This window comes from Chiloscyllium plagiosum, unplaced genomic scaffold (genome assembly GCF_037043375.1).
Source record: "Chiloscyllium plagiosum isolate Xiang-an unplaced genomic scaffold, Cpla_swu_hap1 HiC_scaffold_21, whole genome shotgun sequence".
NCBI lineage: Eukaryota > Metazoa > Chordata > Chondrichthyes > Orectolobiformes > Hemiscylliidae > Chiloscyllium > Chiloscyllium plagiosum.
This window is the reverse complement of record NW_028270159.1, coordinates 1367459-1383306: the sequence shown is the minus strand read 5'-3', so window position 1 is coordinate 1383306 and position 15848 is coordinate 1367459. Positions and strand designations below refer to the sequence as shown.

Here is a 15848-nt window from a genome sequence, read left to right as displayed (position 1 = left end):
CACCACCCCCGTGGCTGAACATTTCATCTCCCCTTCCCACTTTGCCGAGGACATGCAGGTGCTGGGCCTCCTCCATCGCCACACCCTCATCACCCAAGGCCTGGAGGAAGAATGCCTCATCTTCCGCCTTCGGACACTTCAACCCCATGGCATCAATGTGGACTTCACTAGTTTCCTCATTTCCCTCCCCCCACCTTACCCCAGTTCCAACCTTCCAGATCAGCACCGTCCTCATGGTCTGTCCCATCTGTCAATCTTTCTTCCCACTTATCCGCTCCAACATCCTCTCCGACCTATCACTTTCACCCCCACCTCCATCTATCTTTTGCACTCTCAGCTATCTTCCTCCCAGCCCCACCCCCTTCCATTAATCTCTCCACCCCCAAGGCTTCCTGCCTCATTCCTCATGAAGGGCTTTTGCCCGAAACAACGATTTTCTTGCTCCTTGGATCCTGCCTGACCTCCTGCTGTGTCTTTTCCACACCACTCTAATCATGACTGTGATCTCCATCATCTGCAATATACTTTCCCCAAACTGGTTCATGCCAACCAAACTGTCCATCAACACTAACCCCATTTCCCTGCACTTGGCTCATATCCTTCTAAATCTTTCCTATTCATGTATTTGTTCAAATGCCTTTTAAATGTTGTTAATGTACCCGCCTCAACCACTTCCACTAGTAACTCGGAATTTTCTTTTACTTCTTCACTCTCAGAAGGGAGATTTAAGTGCTCTTTATTTCACAGACTGCATTGTCCAAACATAAAGCTGTAGTCATTTGCCCAGGAACCAGTCAAGAAGTTTTTCTATGCTGAATTCTTCTGAATGCACACACAACTGTCCTGATTGGAAAAACTAATGAAATGTCTGTCACTGGGCAAAACTGCTCCGATCATTCATCCATTTAGCCAAGGTTTCCAGCATTCTCCTCCACTGCTTAACTAAGGCAGTATTATCGATATAACTCTGAATGAATTCCAATATCTTTTTAAACCTGCAATGCCTTCTTCGACCGTCCCTTGGTTCAAAGAAATATCTTTTCCATTTTTTAGTCCATGATCCAAAAATAAAAATGGTCTTTACATGAATTCCGATTTAGGTGGCGATCCTTTATTTTTAAATGATGTTCCATAGTTCTACTTCTGCCATTAGGAAAATATCCTTTCAGCTTCCACCCATAGAATCACAGAACTGTTACAGTGCAAAAAGAGGTAATTTTGATCTCTCTTGCCTGCACCGAACATTTAAATAAGCATTGCTATCTGATTTGATTTATTATTATCACATATACCTAGATACAGTGAAAAGTTGTTGTTTTGCATGCAGTACAGGCAGATCATAACATATAGTTATGATTTATAATAACAATAAAATGCATACAGTAATAGAACAGAGTGAAGGACACAAAGTTATGACTGCAGAAATGGTGCACAGAGAGCGAGATCAACATTAAATTTAAAATTTGAGAGGTCCGTTCAGAAGTCTAATAACAATAGGGAGAAGCTGTACTTGAATCTATTCATGCATAAATACAAACTTTTATAACTTCTGCCAATTTTCTGATTTTTCACCTTAACCTTGCACATAATTTCTATCTAATATTATTACCAAAAGACTTGGGACATGCTTATCAATAATATACGACATTTAGGGTGCCATGCTGGCTCAGTGGTTAGCACTGCTGCCTCACAGCACCAGGGACCTTTGGTGACTGTCTACATGGAGTTTGCACATTCTCCCCGTGTCTTCATGGGTTTCCTCTGGTGCTCCGGTGTCCTCCCACAGTCCAAAAGATGTGCAGGTGAGGTGAATTGGCCATGCTAAATTGCCCATACTGTTCAGGATGTGTAGGCTAGGTGTATTAGTCAGGGGAAATATAGGGTATTAGAGTAAGGGAATGAGTTTGGGTAGGATACTCTTTGGAGGGTCGGTGTGGATCTGTTGGCCCAAATGGTCTGTTTCCACAGTAGGAAGTCTAAAACTTTTATTTGGGAAATAAAGTTAATAATATCTATGAGCATTGTTTAATTTTATGAAGTTTGAATTTATATAAGAATTTCCATGTGCAATAACTACCGACAAATAGTGTATTATTCTGTGTTAATTTAAAAGTAACTCCAATACAGTTGGAAGAAATTGAAGCATTATCAAAATCTGTAATCTGTTACATTAATGATTTTTCTTCTGTGTGTTCAGTGCTCGGGGCCTTGTGGGCAGGGAAGAATGATAAGACATGTGTACTGCAAGAATTCAGAAGGAAGAGTAATGCCTGAATCCCAATGTAATCCTCAATCAAAGCCTCATGGCATACATCCCTGTGGAGCCAAAGATTGTCCACCTCATTGGCTGGCCCAGGATTGGGAACGAGTAAGTAGAGAAATGTTTCATTTCTGTTTTCATATTTAAACTATCTTTATATTTTTTTCCAAGTATAAATGGCATTACATTTTAAATATGTGTAAACCTTCATTGCATACTACAGTGTATTTCCATTACTAAATTTAGTATTGTTAGCAAGTGAAATAACTCCAAAACGTTTGGTGTCCCAAATCACCCTACATATACCTATAGAAAGTCTTTGACACTAATCCAGCAACCTCAAAGCCAGTTCTCAGCAGAACCTCTGACACTTATGTTTATATATATATATCAGCCAAGGCTCTCTGATTAGACCAGATTAACAGCCCCAGTTATGGAACACATTCCAGGAAGCCCACCTGGCTGACCTCATTACAATCACAGAACACCCGCATGGATCCCAGCTATGCCTGTCTCTTTGTCGGCTATGTGGAACAGTCCATCCTCCGGAGTTACACCGGCACCACTCCCTATCTTTTCCTCCGCTACATTAATAACTGCATCGGTGCCACCTCGTGCTCCCACGAGGAGGTTGAACAGTTCATCAACTTCACCAACACATTCCACCTCGACCTTAAATTCACCTGGACCATCTCTGACACTTCCCTCCCCTTCCTGGACCTCTCTGTCTCTATCATTGATGACCGACTTAACAGTGTCATTTTTTACAAACCCACCGACTCCGACAGCTACCTGGATTACACCTCTTCCTATCCTGCCTCCTGCAAAAATGCTATCCCGTATTCCTAATTCCTCCGTCTCTGCTGAATCAACTCCCAGGAGGACCAGTTCCACCACAGAACACACCAGATGGCCTTCTTCTTTAAAGACCCTTCGCACATGGTTGAAGAAGCCCTCCAATGCATCTCATCCATGTCCCGCACCTCTGCCCTCAAACCCCACCTCTCCAGCTGCAACATGGACAGCCCCCCCCCCCCCGGTCCTCACCTTCCACCCCACCAACCTCCACATACATTGCATCATCCGCCGACATTTCCGCCACCTCCAAACCAGACCCCATCACCAGGGATATATTTCCCTCCCCTCCACTTTCCGCAAAGACCTTTCCCCGCGTGACTACCTGGTCAGGTCCATGCCCCCCCAACAACCCACCCTCCCCTCCTGGCTCCTTCCCCTGCCACTGTAGGAATTGCAAAACCTGCACCCACACCTCCTCCCTCACCTCCATCCAAGGCCCCAAAACAGCCTTCCTCATCCATCAGAGTTTCACCTGCACAACCACCAATGTCATTTATTGTATCCGTTGCTCCCGATTCCTTCTCGTTTACATTGGGGAGACTGGATGCCTTCTCGCAGAGCGCACTAGGGAACATCTCCGGGACACCCGCACCAATCAACCCCATAGCCCCGTGGCCGAACATTTCAACTCCCCCTCCCACTCTGCCGAGGACATGCAGGTCCTGGGCCTTCTCCACCGCCACTTCCTCACCACCCAACACCTGGAGGAAGAACGACTCATCTTCCGCCTCGGAACACTTCAACCCCAGGTATCAACGTGGACTTCACTAGTTGCCTCATTTCCCCACTCCCCACCTTACCCCAGTTCCGACCTGCCAGCTCAGCACCATCCTCATGACCTGTCCTACCTATCAATCTTCATTCCCACTTATCCACTCCACCCTCCTCTCCGACCTATTACCTTCATTCCCACCTCCACCCATTTATTGTACTCTTGGCAACCTTCTCCCCAGCCCCACCCCCCTCCCATTTATCTCTCCATCCCGGAGGCTCTCTGCCTGATTCCTGATGAAGGGCCTTTGCCCGAAACGTCGATTTTCCTGCTCGTCGGATGCTGCCTAACCTGCTGTGCTTTTCCAGCACCACTCTAATCTTGACTTATTACAAATCACTACATCCTCTCCCTGAGTCAGAGGACATGGGCCAGTTCTTTCTTTTTAAGAGTAGATGGAGTACCGTTTGTCATCTAGTACTTCCCCAGAGAAACTGTTCTTCACTGCCTTCAACGTGTCATCGATGATGACGAACATCTCTCCAAGATCATCCCTACGCCTCCACTTCTCAGCTTCAAATAACTGCCAAACCTTAAACAGCTCATCTTTCATAGCAAGCTACCCAGCCTTCAGGACAACACTGACCACAACACCACACAGCCCTGCTATGGCACCTCTATAAGGCATTCCAGATCATTGACATGGATACTACCATCTCATGTGGGAACACCAACCACCATTTACATAGCAGATACTCATATGACTCGGCCAATATTGTCTACCTTACATGCTACAGGCAAAGATATCCTGAGGCATAGTATATCGACGAGGCCATGCAGACATTATGATAACCGATGAATGGACACTGCACAACAATCGTCAGACAGGGATGTTCCCTCCCAGTCAGGAAACCCTTCAGCGGTCCAATCTTCAGATAAGCGTCCTCCAAGGCAGCCTTCAAGATACACAACAGTGCAGAATTGCCGAGCTGAAACTGATAGCCAAGGTCCATACCCATGAAGACAGTCTCAACCATGATCTTGGGTTCAGGTCATGCTACATATAAGCCCACCAAACTGTTCTGTATCTATAAAATTTTCCTTACTGTTCTGTTTTGACTCCATCATCTTGCTAATTTGTTATGATCTCCCTACCTTAGTTAGTTTGTACAGTTTTGGATTACTTATTACTTTGGTTAAACCCTCAGCATGCGACTCTTATGCCTATCATGTCATTCCAGCCAAATGATTTATTTCCAGCACCATCTTATTTTAAATATTTTGTAATTATCTGTGTGCCTCAATTAATTGAATTATAAATCATCCCTTCACTTGCTATTCAGCTGTTGACACTTTACTTTCACTGCCTGACACTTTTGATCACCTGCAAATACTTATTATTCAGTGGGTCGACACTCCACTCACACCATTTGTACAATCTTTTGATCTCTCTACCTATAAATTCTGTGCCTGAATGCTTCTCTTCACTTCACCTGACGAAGGAGCGGCATTCGAAAAGCTTGTGATTTCAAATAAATGTGTTGGACTTTAATAGGGTGTCATGTGACTTCTGATCTACTAAGGGCAGTGTGTAATACACAGTAGCTCATCTCCTGCACCTGGAATGTCTCGGAAGAAATTTATTCTCCTCTTCAGATGGCAAAGCCGTCAAGACAGGAACATCTGCCATGTCCATCTCAGATTCCAAGGTATCTTCAACACTTGATGGAGAAGGAAAACCCATGGCCGTCAGAACAGCCAAAAAGGCAGTCGCTGTGCAGGGCGCGTTTTATCCCCACACCATTTGAGATTTTTCACCTCCCATATTATCCATGCACTTGTTCAGCACCATTGCACCTACCTGAACTTTATACACCACTGGATCTGATCTCAGGTGGACCATGCCTCTTACCCATGCAGAGCCATTCATAGAGTACTACAGCATGAAGACAGGCCCTACGGCCCAGACTGGTCCAAACTGACCAAAATGTCCATCCACACTAACCCCATTTCCCTGCACTTGGCCCATATCCTTCTAAGAGACAGTGAGGTCTGCAGATGCTGGAGATCAGAGTTGAGAATGTGTTTTGGAAAAGCACAGCAGGTCAGGCAGCATCAGAGGAGCAGGAAAATCGACGTTTCGGGCCGGAGCCATTCCTGATGAAGGGCTGAAGGGCTCCGGCCCGAAACATCGATTTTCCTGTTCCTCGGATGCTGCCTGAGCTGCTGTGCTTTTCCAGCAACACGCTCGCAACCCATATCCTTTTAAACCTTTCCTATCCATGTATTTGTCCAAATGCTTTTTAAATGTTGTTAATGTCCCTGTCTCAACCACCTCTGCTGGCAGCTCATTCCATATGCGTAACATCTGTGTAAAAAAATGTTGCCTCTCAGGTTCCCTTTTATTCTTTCCCCTCTAACCTTAAACTGATGCCCTCTAGTCCTTGATTCTCCAACATTGGGGAAAAAGACTGAGTTCATTCACCCTATCCATGCCTATCATGGTCTTATGCACCTCTATAAGGTCCCCCCTCAGTCTCCTATGCTCTAAAGAAAAAGTCCTAACGTGTTCAGTCTCTCACAATAACTCAGACCGTTGAGTCCTGGTAGCATCCTTGTAAATTTCTACGGCATTCTTTCCAGTTTAATAACACCCTTCCAATATGGAAATGTGTTGCTGGAAAAGCGCAGCAGGTCAGGCAGCATCTAGGGAACAGTAGAATCGACGTTTCGGGCATTAGCCCTTCTTCAGGAATGAGGAAAGTTGGTCCAGCAGGCTAAGATAAAAGATAGGGAGGAGGGACTTGGGGGAGGGGCGTCGGAAATGTGATAGGTGGAAAGAGGTCAAGGTGAGGGTGATAGGTCAGACTGGGGTGGGGGCGGAGAGGTCGGGAAGAAGATTGCAGGTTAGGAAGGCGGTGCTGAATTTGATGGATTTGACTGAGACAGGCTGGGGGGAGGGGAAATGAGGAAACTGGTGAAATCCGAGTTCATCCCTTGTGGTTGGAGGGTTCCTAGCCGGAAGATGAGGCGTTCTTCCTCCAACCGTCGTTTCGCTGTGGTCTGACGATGGAGGAGTCCAAAGACCTGCATATCCTTGGTGGAGTGGGAGGGGGAATTGAAATGTTGAGCTACAGGGTGATTGGGTTGGTTGGTCCGGGTGTCCCAGAGGTGTTCTCTGAAACGCTCCGCAAGTAGGCAGCCTGTCTCCCCAATATAGAGGAGGCCACATCGGGTGCAAAGGATGCAATAGATGATATGTGTGGAGGTACAGGTGAATCTGTGGCGGATATGGAAGTTTCCTTTGGGGCCTTGGAGGGAGGTGAGGGGGGAGGTGTGGGCGCAAGTCTTGCACCTCCTGCGGTTGCAGGGGAAGGTGCCGGAAGTGGAGGTTAGGTTGGTGGGGGGTGTGGATCTGACGAGGCAGTCACGGAGGGAGTGGTCTTTACGGAATGCTGATAGGGGAGGGGAGGGAAATATATCCTTGGTGGTGGGGTCCGTTTGGAGGTGGCGGAAATGACGGCGGATGATGCGCTGTACATGGAGGTTAGTGGGGTGGTAGGTGAGGACCAGTGGGGTTCTGTCCTGGTGGCGGTTGGAGGGGCGGGGTTCAAGGGCGGAGGATCGGGAAGTGGAAGAGATGCGGTGGAGGGCATCGTCGACCACGTCGGGGGGGAAATTGCGGTCCTTGAAGAAGGAGGCCATCTGGGATGTGCGTTTTTGGAACTGGTCCTCCTGGGAGCAGATGCGGCGGAGTCGAAGGAATTGGGAGAATGGGATGGCGTTTTTACAAGGGGCAGGATGGGAGGAGGTGTAGTCCAGGTAGCTGTGGGAGTCGGTTGGTTTGTAGTAGATATCCGTGTTGATTCGGTCGCCTGAGATAGAAATAGAAAGGTCGAGGAAGGGGAGGGAGGAATCTGAGACTGTCCAGGTGAATTTGAGGTCGGGGTGGAAGGTGTTGGTGAAGTGGATGAACTGTTCAACCTCCTCGTGGGAGCACGAGGCGGCGCCGATACAGTCATAGATGTAGCGGAGGAAAAGGTGGGGGGTGGGGCCAGTGTAGTTGCGGAAGATGGATTGTTCCACATATCCTACGAAGAGGCAGGCATAGCTGGGGCCCATGCGGGTGCCCATGGCTACTCCTTTCGTTTGGAGGAAGTGGAGGAAGTGGCGCCCACACCTCCCCCCTCACCTCCCTCCAAGGCCCCAAAGGAAACTTCCATATCCGCCACAGATTCACCTGTACCTCCACACATATCATCTATTGCATCCTTTGCACCCGATGTGGCCTCCTCTATATTGGGGAGACAGGCCGCCTACTTGCGGAGCGTTTCAGAGAACACCTCTGGGACACCCGGACCAATCACCCTGTAGCTCAACATTTCAATTCCCCCTCCCACTCCACCAAGGATATGCAGGTCTTTGGACTCCTCCATCGTCAGACCACAACGAAACGACGGTTGGAGGAAGAACGCCTCATCTTCCGGCTAGGAACCCTCCAACCACAAGGGATGAACTCGGATTTCACCAGTTTCCTCATTTCCCCTCCCCCCAGCCTGTCTCAGTCAAATCCATCAAATTCAGCACCGCCTTCCTAACCTGCAATCTTCTTCCCGACCTCTCCGCCCCCACCCCAGTCTGACCTATCACCCTCACCTTGACCTCTTTCCACCTATCACATTTCCGACGCCCCTCCCCCAAGTCCCTCCTCCCTATCTTTTATCTTAGCCTGCTGGACAAACTTTCCTCATTCCTGAAGAAGGGCTAATGCCCGAAACGTCGATTCTACTGTTCCCTAGATGCTGCCTGACCTGCTGCACTTTTCCAGCAACACATTTCCATCTCTGATCTCCAGCATCTGCAGACCTCACTTTCTCCTCAACACCCTTCCAATAGCAAAGTGACCAAAACTGAACACAATACTCCAAGTTGAAAAGTATGGCGCTGGAAAAGCGCAGCAGGTTAGGCAGCTGCCGAGGAGCAGGAGAGTCAATGTTTCAAACATAAGCCCTTCATCAAGCCCTTTAGTAACTTTGCTGGAGCTAACCCTGCAGTTGCATGAAGGGTGATCCTATAATCAAATATGAACTGGGACTGTTTGGTATCTAGTGAAGCTGTAGGCTATTTCTTTAAGCCCGCATTCAATGTTTGGACTGCTCTTTCTGCAAGACCATTGGATGATGGATGGTATGGAGCTGTCCTTATATAACAAATACCATTCAACTTTAGAAAATACTTGAATTCCCTGCTGGTAAACGATGGCCAATTATCATGACCAACACTTCTGAAAGTCCATGCATGTGCGCAGTTTTTCTGTTGTTGTCTCCATGTTTGACAAATGAACTCTATGCAAGTCCAACTTCTTTGAGTGGGCATCCACAATGACTAAGAACATTAAGCCCGTGAAAGGACCTGCATAGTCAATGTGTAACTGAATTTAGATTTTACCCAGCCATTCCCATGAATGTGGTTGGGCTGCTGGCAGTAATTTTCATCCTTGTTGGTGCTCTGAGCACTGTCCCACCAATGTGGCTATGTGTGCATCCAGGCCTGGCCACCAGACATACTTCTCACCAACATCTTCAGGTTGAAAATCCCTGGATCATCCTGATGGAGTTCAGCTAGTGTCTGACAGGCACCTTTGCTCAGGACAATCACTCTTGCATCCCATAATAATATGCCATCTTCTGCTGTGATCTGGTCTCTCTGGGTCCAAAATGATTTCAGTTCTGGTTGTGATGGCCCTTTGGTTTCCCCATTACCAGTAGCTGTTCCAGTTTTGCCAGGATTGAATCTTTCAGTCCAAAGTCAGATGTTGTCAGCTTCTGGAAGTATGTTCAGAAAATTTTAAACCATTATGGACTCTTCCAGTGGCAATACCACTGGCAGTGGCAGGTGGCTGAATGCGTCTGCATCGCAGGCGGTTTTCCAACTTGTAACTATATGCACTTAGCATTAGAGACATTGCATGTCGATACCAGATCTGGCTTGAGATCATAGTGTGCCGACGCCGTTGAGGATGATAGCTGTTTCTTTAGTTCCCTGAAGACTAGGGCTTGGCTAAGCGACCATTTCCAAGGCTGACCCTTTTTTTAAAGAGTTGATGCAATGATGCCAGGATGGAGGCCAGGTTATGTTTGAACTTCCCATAATAATTCACCACCCAGCCCTAGGAAAGACCTTAAGCTCCAGTACAGACACTAGAGCTGGAGCACTTTTGATTGCCCTCACTTTATCTCCCAATGGGTAAAACCCAATCTTGTCAACTCTGCAGCCCATGTAGATCATTTGGGGTGCCTGGAACACATTTTATTTTCCTTCTAAGGTGTATGCCCACCTGGGAAAAATATCTATGGACAATGTCCAAGTTCTGTAAGTGCGCATTATTGGTTTTCCCTGTTATTAACCCATCATCTAGATAAATGGCGACCTAGTGTAGATGTTTTAAAATGTTCTCCATCGTCCACTGACAAAATGCACAAGCTGACAATACCCCAGATGGCAGTCTTGTATATTGGTACAAACCCATATGGGTATTAAGTGTAGCATACTTCTGGGAATGCTCATCTTACTGCAATTGCAAGTACACATGGCTCATGTCCAGCTTCATGAAAGATAGTCCTCCCTGCCACTTTGCTTATAAATCTACCGTGTGAGGGATTGGGTATCTATCCAGCTGCGAAAACTGGTTTACCATTTGTTTAATATCCCCAAAACAGCGAATCGACCTGTTGGTCTACAAAATCGGTACAGACTGGTGCTGTCTATTAAGAACAAAGGACAAAGAAAATTTACAGCCCTGGAACAGGCCCTTCGGCCCTCCAAGCCTGAGCCGATCCAAATCCACTGACTAAACCTATTGCCCAATTCCTAAGCATCTGTGTCCCTCTGCTCCACACCACCTCATGCATCTGTCCAGATGCACCTTAAATGAGTCTACCGTGCCTGCCTCTACTGCCTCAGCTGGCAATGTGTTCCAGGCACCTACCACCCTCTGTGTAAAGTACTTGCCGCATATATCCCCCTTAAACTTTTCATCTCTCACCTTGAACACGTGACCTCTAATTATTGAAACCCTCACCCTGGGAAAAAGCTTATTTTTATCTACCTTGTCTATACCCTTCATTATTTTGTAGATCTCACTCATGTCCCCCCTTAATCTCCTTTTTTCTAATGAAAACAATCCTAACCTACTCAACCTCTCTTCATAGCTAGTACCTTCCATACCAGGCAAAATCCTTGTAAACCTTCTCTGCACCGTCTCCAAAGCATTCACATTCTTTTGGTAATGTGGCGACCAGAACTGTACACAGTATTCTAAATGCGGCTGAACCAAAGTCTTGTCCAATTTTAACATGACCTGCCAGCTCTTATTCTCAATACCCAGTCCAATGAAGGCATGCATACCATATGCCTTCTTGACCAATCTATCCACCTGTGCAGTCACCTTCAGGGTACAATGGACCTGAACTCCCAGATCTCTCTGCTCATCAACCTTTCCCAAAGCTCTTCCATTCACTGTATAATTCACTCTAGAATTAGACTTCTCAAAATGCATCACGTCACATTTGCCTGGATTGAACTCCATCTGCCACTTCTCTGCCCAACTCTCCAATCTACCTACATCTCCTGTGTTCTTTAACAGTCCTCTATGCTTTCTACTACTCCACCAATCGTCATGTCGTCTGCAAACTTACTGATGAGACCAACAATGCCCTCTTCCAGATCATTTATGTATATTACAAACAACAGTGGCCCCAGCACTGATCCCTGTGGAACACCAATGGTCACCTTTATCCATTTCACCTTCAACTTCTACACTCTGTCTCCTGTTGCCCAACCAGTTCTTTATCCACCTAGCTAGTACACCCTGCACACATGCGACTTCACTGTCTCCATTAGTTTACCATGGGGAACCTTAACAAACGCCTTACTAAAGTCCATGTATATGACATCTATAGCCCTTCCTTCATCTATCAACTTGGTCACTTCCTCAAAGAACTCTATTAAGTTGGTAAGGCACGATCTCCCCCGTGCAAAACCACAAAATCTTCTGGTCCTGACCAGATATATCCAAGACCACTGCAAGAGGCTAGAGAAGAAATTGTGGGGATCCTGGCTGATATTTTTGCATTGTCGATCACCACGGGTGAGACCCCAGAAGACTGGAGGGTAGAGAATGTTGTGCCATTATTTACTTGAGAAGATTCTGAGAGATAAGATATATACGCATTTGGAAAGACAGGATTTGATTTAAAGCAGTCAGCTTGGCTTTGTGAGTTGGAGATCATGCCTCACAAATTTGTTAGAGTTTTTTGATTAAGTGAGCAGGAAGGTTGATGAGGGCAGGGCGGTAGTCTATGTGAATCTCCGTAAGGCCTTTGATAAGGTTTGACATGGTAGGCTGCTCTGGAAGGTTAGATTGCATGGAATCCAGGGTGAGCTGGCAACTTGGATGCAAAATTGGTTTGATGGTAGGAAGCAATGGGTAATAGTGGAAGGATGCTTGTTGAACTGGAGGCCTGTGACTAGTGGAGTGCCTCAGGGGTCAGTGCCGGGCCCATTGCTGTTTGTTAGCTGTATCAATGATTTGGATGAGAATATACAAGGTATGATTAGTTTGTTGATGACACTAAAATAAGTGGTATCATGAACAGATAAGTGTGAGGTCTTGCATTTTGAAAAGTCAAATCAAGGTAGGACTTTCATGGTGAATGGTAGGGCCTGAAGGAGTGTAGTGGAACAGAGGGATCTTGGAGTTCAGGTTCACATTTCTCTGAAAGTGGAGTCACTGGTAGACAGGGCAGTGAAAAAGGCTTTTAGCACACTAACCTTCATCAGTCAGGGCATTGAGTAAAGAAGTTGGGAAGTTATGTTGCAGTTATACAAGACATTGGTGAGGCCGCACTTCGAATATTGTGTTCGCTTTTTGTCACCTTGCTATAGGAAGCATGTTATTAAACTGGAAAGAGTGCAGAGGAAATTTGCAAGGATGTTACCAAGACTCAATTATAGTTATAGGGAGAGGTTGGACAATTTGGGCCTTCCTGTTTAAAGTGTAGGAGACTGAGGGGGAACCTTGTAGAGGTATATGAGATCATGAGAGGCATAGATAGTGAATGTACTCTCTTTTTCCCAGGGTTAGTGAATCAAGGACTAGAGGGCATCAGTTTAAGGTTAGAGGGGAAGAATAAAAGGGAATCTAAGAGGCAAGTTTTCTTTTACATAGAGGGTGGTATGTATATGGAATGAGCTGCCGATGGAAGTGGTTAAGGCGGGTACATTAACAACATTTAAAAGACATTTGGACAAATGCATGAATAGGAAAGGATAAGAAGGATATGAGCCAAGTGCAGGAAAATGGAGTTAGCATGGACGGCCAGTTTGGGTCAAAGGGCCTGTCACCGTGCTGTAGGATTCAATGACTCTATCAGATTTAAGCTCTGCAGTCCTTCCACATTCAGTTGAGAATGGTGTTGGACAATTAGACAATTCAGTGGAGGAGGAGATTCCACAAATATCCCCATCCTCAATGGCAGAAGAGTCTAACATGTTGGTGCAAAAGATAAGACTGAAGCTTTTGCAGCAATGTTCAGCCAGAAATGCCGAGTGGATGATCCATCTCGGCCTCCTCCAGCGGTCCCCAGCATTAAAGATAGCCGTTTTCAGCCAATTCAATTCATTCCACAAGATATCAAGAAACATTCTGAGACACTGAATGCTACAAAGGCTACAGGCCCTGACAACATTCCAGCAATACTACTGTAGATTTGTGCTCCAGAACTTGCCATTCCCCTAGCAAGGCTGTTTCCAGTACAGTTACAACATTAGCATCTACCCAACAATGTGGAAAATTGGTCAGGTATAAACTATACATTAAAAAGCATGACAAATCCAACCCAACCAATTACCACCCCATCAGTCTACTCTTGATCATCAATAAAGTGATGGAAGATGTCATCAACAGTGCTATCAGATAGCACCTACTCAGTAATAATCTGCTTGTTGACACCCAGTTTGCGTTCTGACACGGCCACTTAGCTCCTAACCTCTTATCGACCTTCACTTCAACATGACCAAAAGTGCTGAATTTCAGAGGTGAGCTGAGAGTTAAAAATCACACAACACCAGGTTATTGTCCAACAGGTTTATTCAGAAGTACTACTTTCAGTATGCTGCTCCTTTAACAGGTAGCTAGTGGAGCAGGATCAGGTAGAGGAGCTGTAACCTGGTGTTGTGTGATTTTTAACTTTGTCCACCTCAGTCCAACACTGGCACCTCTACATTAAGTGACAGCCTTTGACATTGAGGGTGCATTTGAGGGTGGCATCAAGGAGCCCTAGCATAACTGGAATCAATGAGAAACAGAGGAAATCTCTCTGCTGGTTGGAGTCACACCTGGCACATAAGATGGTAAATCATCACAGATCCAGGTTGTCTGTAACGAAGCTTCTCAGCGTAATGTCCTTGGACCAACCATCTTCATCAGTTTCATCAATTACTTTCCCTCCATCATAAAGTCAAATGTGGAGAGGTTTTGCCAATGATTGCATAATGTCAGCACCATTCATGATTCTTTAAAGACTGAAGCAGTCCATGGTCAAGTTCCATAAGATCTTTCCTGCCCTTTCCCTGACACCCTTGATTTCCCCTACTTTACACTTCTCCGAAAGTGTGACACTGTGGCTCACAAAACCTAGGATCCTAGGACTTCTCTGAGCCCTGACTTTCTGGAGCCTGGTCCACCGACAACATTTCTATAGCACCATAAAATAGAGGAACCAAATTAGGCCATTTAGCCCATCAGATCTGCTCTACCATTCGACCATGGTTGATTTGTTTCTCAACTCCACACTCCTGCCTTTTCCCTTTAACCCTTGATCCCTTCACCAGTCAAGAACCTATCTATCTTTGCCTTAAATACACTTGACTTAGTCTCCACAGCCCTCTGTGGCAATGAGTTCCACAAATTAACTCACTTTTGGCTGAAGAAATTCCCCTCCATTTCAGTTCTAAAGGGTCATCCCTTCACTCTGAGGCTGTGCTCTCCTACTAGTGGAAACATCTTCTCCACAGCCACTCTATCCAGGCCTCTCAGTATTCTGCATTTTCAATGAGATCCCGTCTACCCCCCCACCTCCCTAAACCTCATTGTGTACAGACCCAGAGTCCTCAACTGTTCCTCATATGGCAATCACTTCATCCCTGGATTATTATTGTAAACCCCCTCTGGGCCCCCTCCAATGCTAGCACATACTTTGTTTGATACCAAGGTCAAAACCACATACAATATTCCAAATACAGTCTGACCAGAGTCTTATACAGCCTCATTAGTAATTCTCTGCTTTTGTATTCTAGCTGCCTTGAAATGAATTCTAAGATTACATTGGACTTCCTAACTGCCTCTGAACCTGCATGTTAACCTTATGGAAGTCATGAACTGAGACTCCGAAGACCCTTTGTGTTTCAGATTTCCGAAGCCTTTCCCATTTAGAAAATGTTCTACTCACCTCATCTTCCTACCAAAGTACATAACCTCACACTTGCCCACATTTCATCTGCTAGGTCTTTGCCCACACCCCGAGCATGTCCAAATCTTTCTGCAGCCTCACTGTTTCCTCAGTATTACCTGTCCCTCCATCTATCTTGGTGTCATTGGCAAATTTAGCAACAGTGCCCTCAGTTCCTTCGCCCAGATCGTTAATATATAACTTGGATTGTTGTGGTCCCAACACTAGCCCCTGTGAAAATTCACTAATCGCTGGCTGTCATTCTGAAAAAGACCTCTTTGTCCCAAATCTATGCCTTCTGCCGGTCAGCCAATCCTGTACCCATACCAGTGCCTTGCTCCTAAAATCATGAGCTCTTATTTTATTTTGCAGACTCCTGTGCAGCACCTTGTCAAGGTCTTTTGGAAATCCAGTTAGATGGCATCCACTAACTCTCCTTTGTCTAACTTGCTCATTGCCTCCAGAAAGAATTCTAACAGATCAAGCTATAGTTTCTGTCTTCTTCCTT

At 45.9% G+C, this 15848-nt stretch overlaps 1 protein-coding gene across 1 annotated transcript in view; it reads left to right on the top strand.

Annotated features, from left to right (window-relative positions):
• adamtsl2 (ADAMTS like 2) overlaps window positions 1-15848 on the top strand; it is a 241285-nt gene that overhangs the window by 190845 nt on the left and 34592 nt on the right. Inside the window, exon 16 of the mRNA XM_087998112.1 lies at window positions 2198-2368. Coding sequence (XP_087854238.1) covers window positions 2198-2368 — 171 coding nt within the window. The remainder of the gene's footprint in view (window positions 1-2197; window positions 2369-15848) is intronic.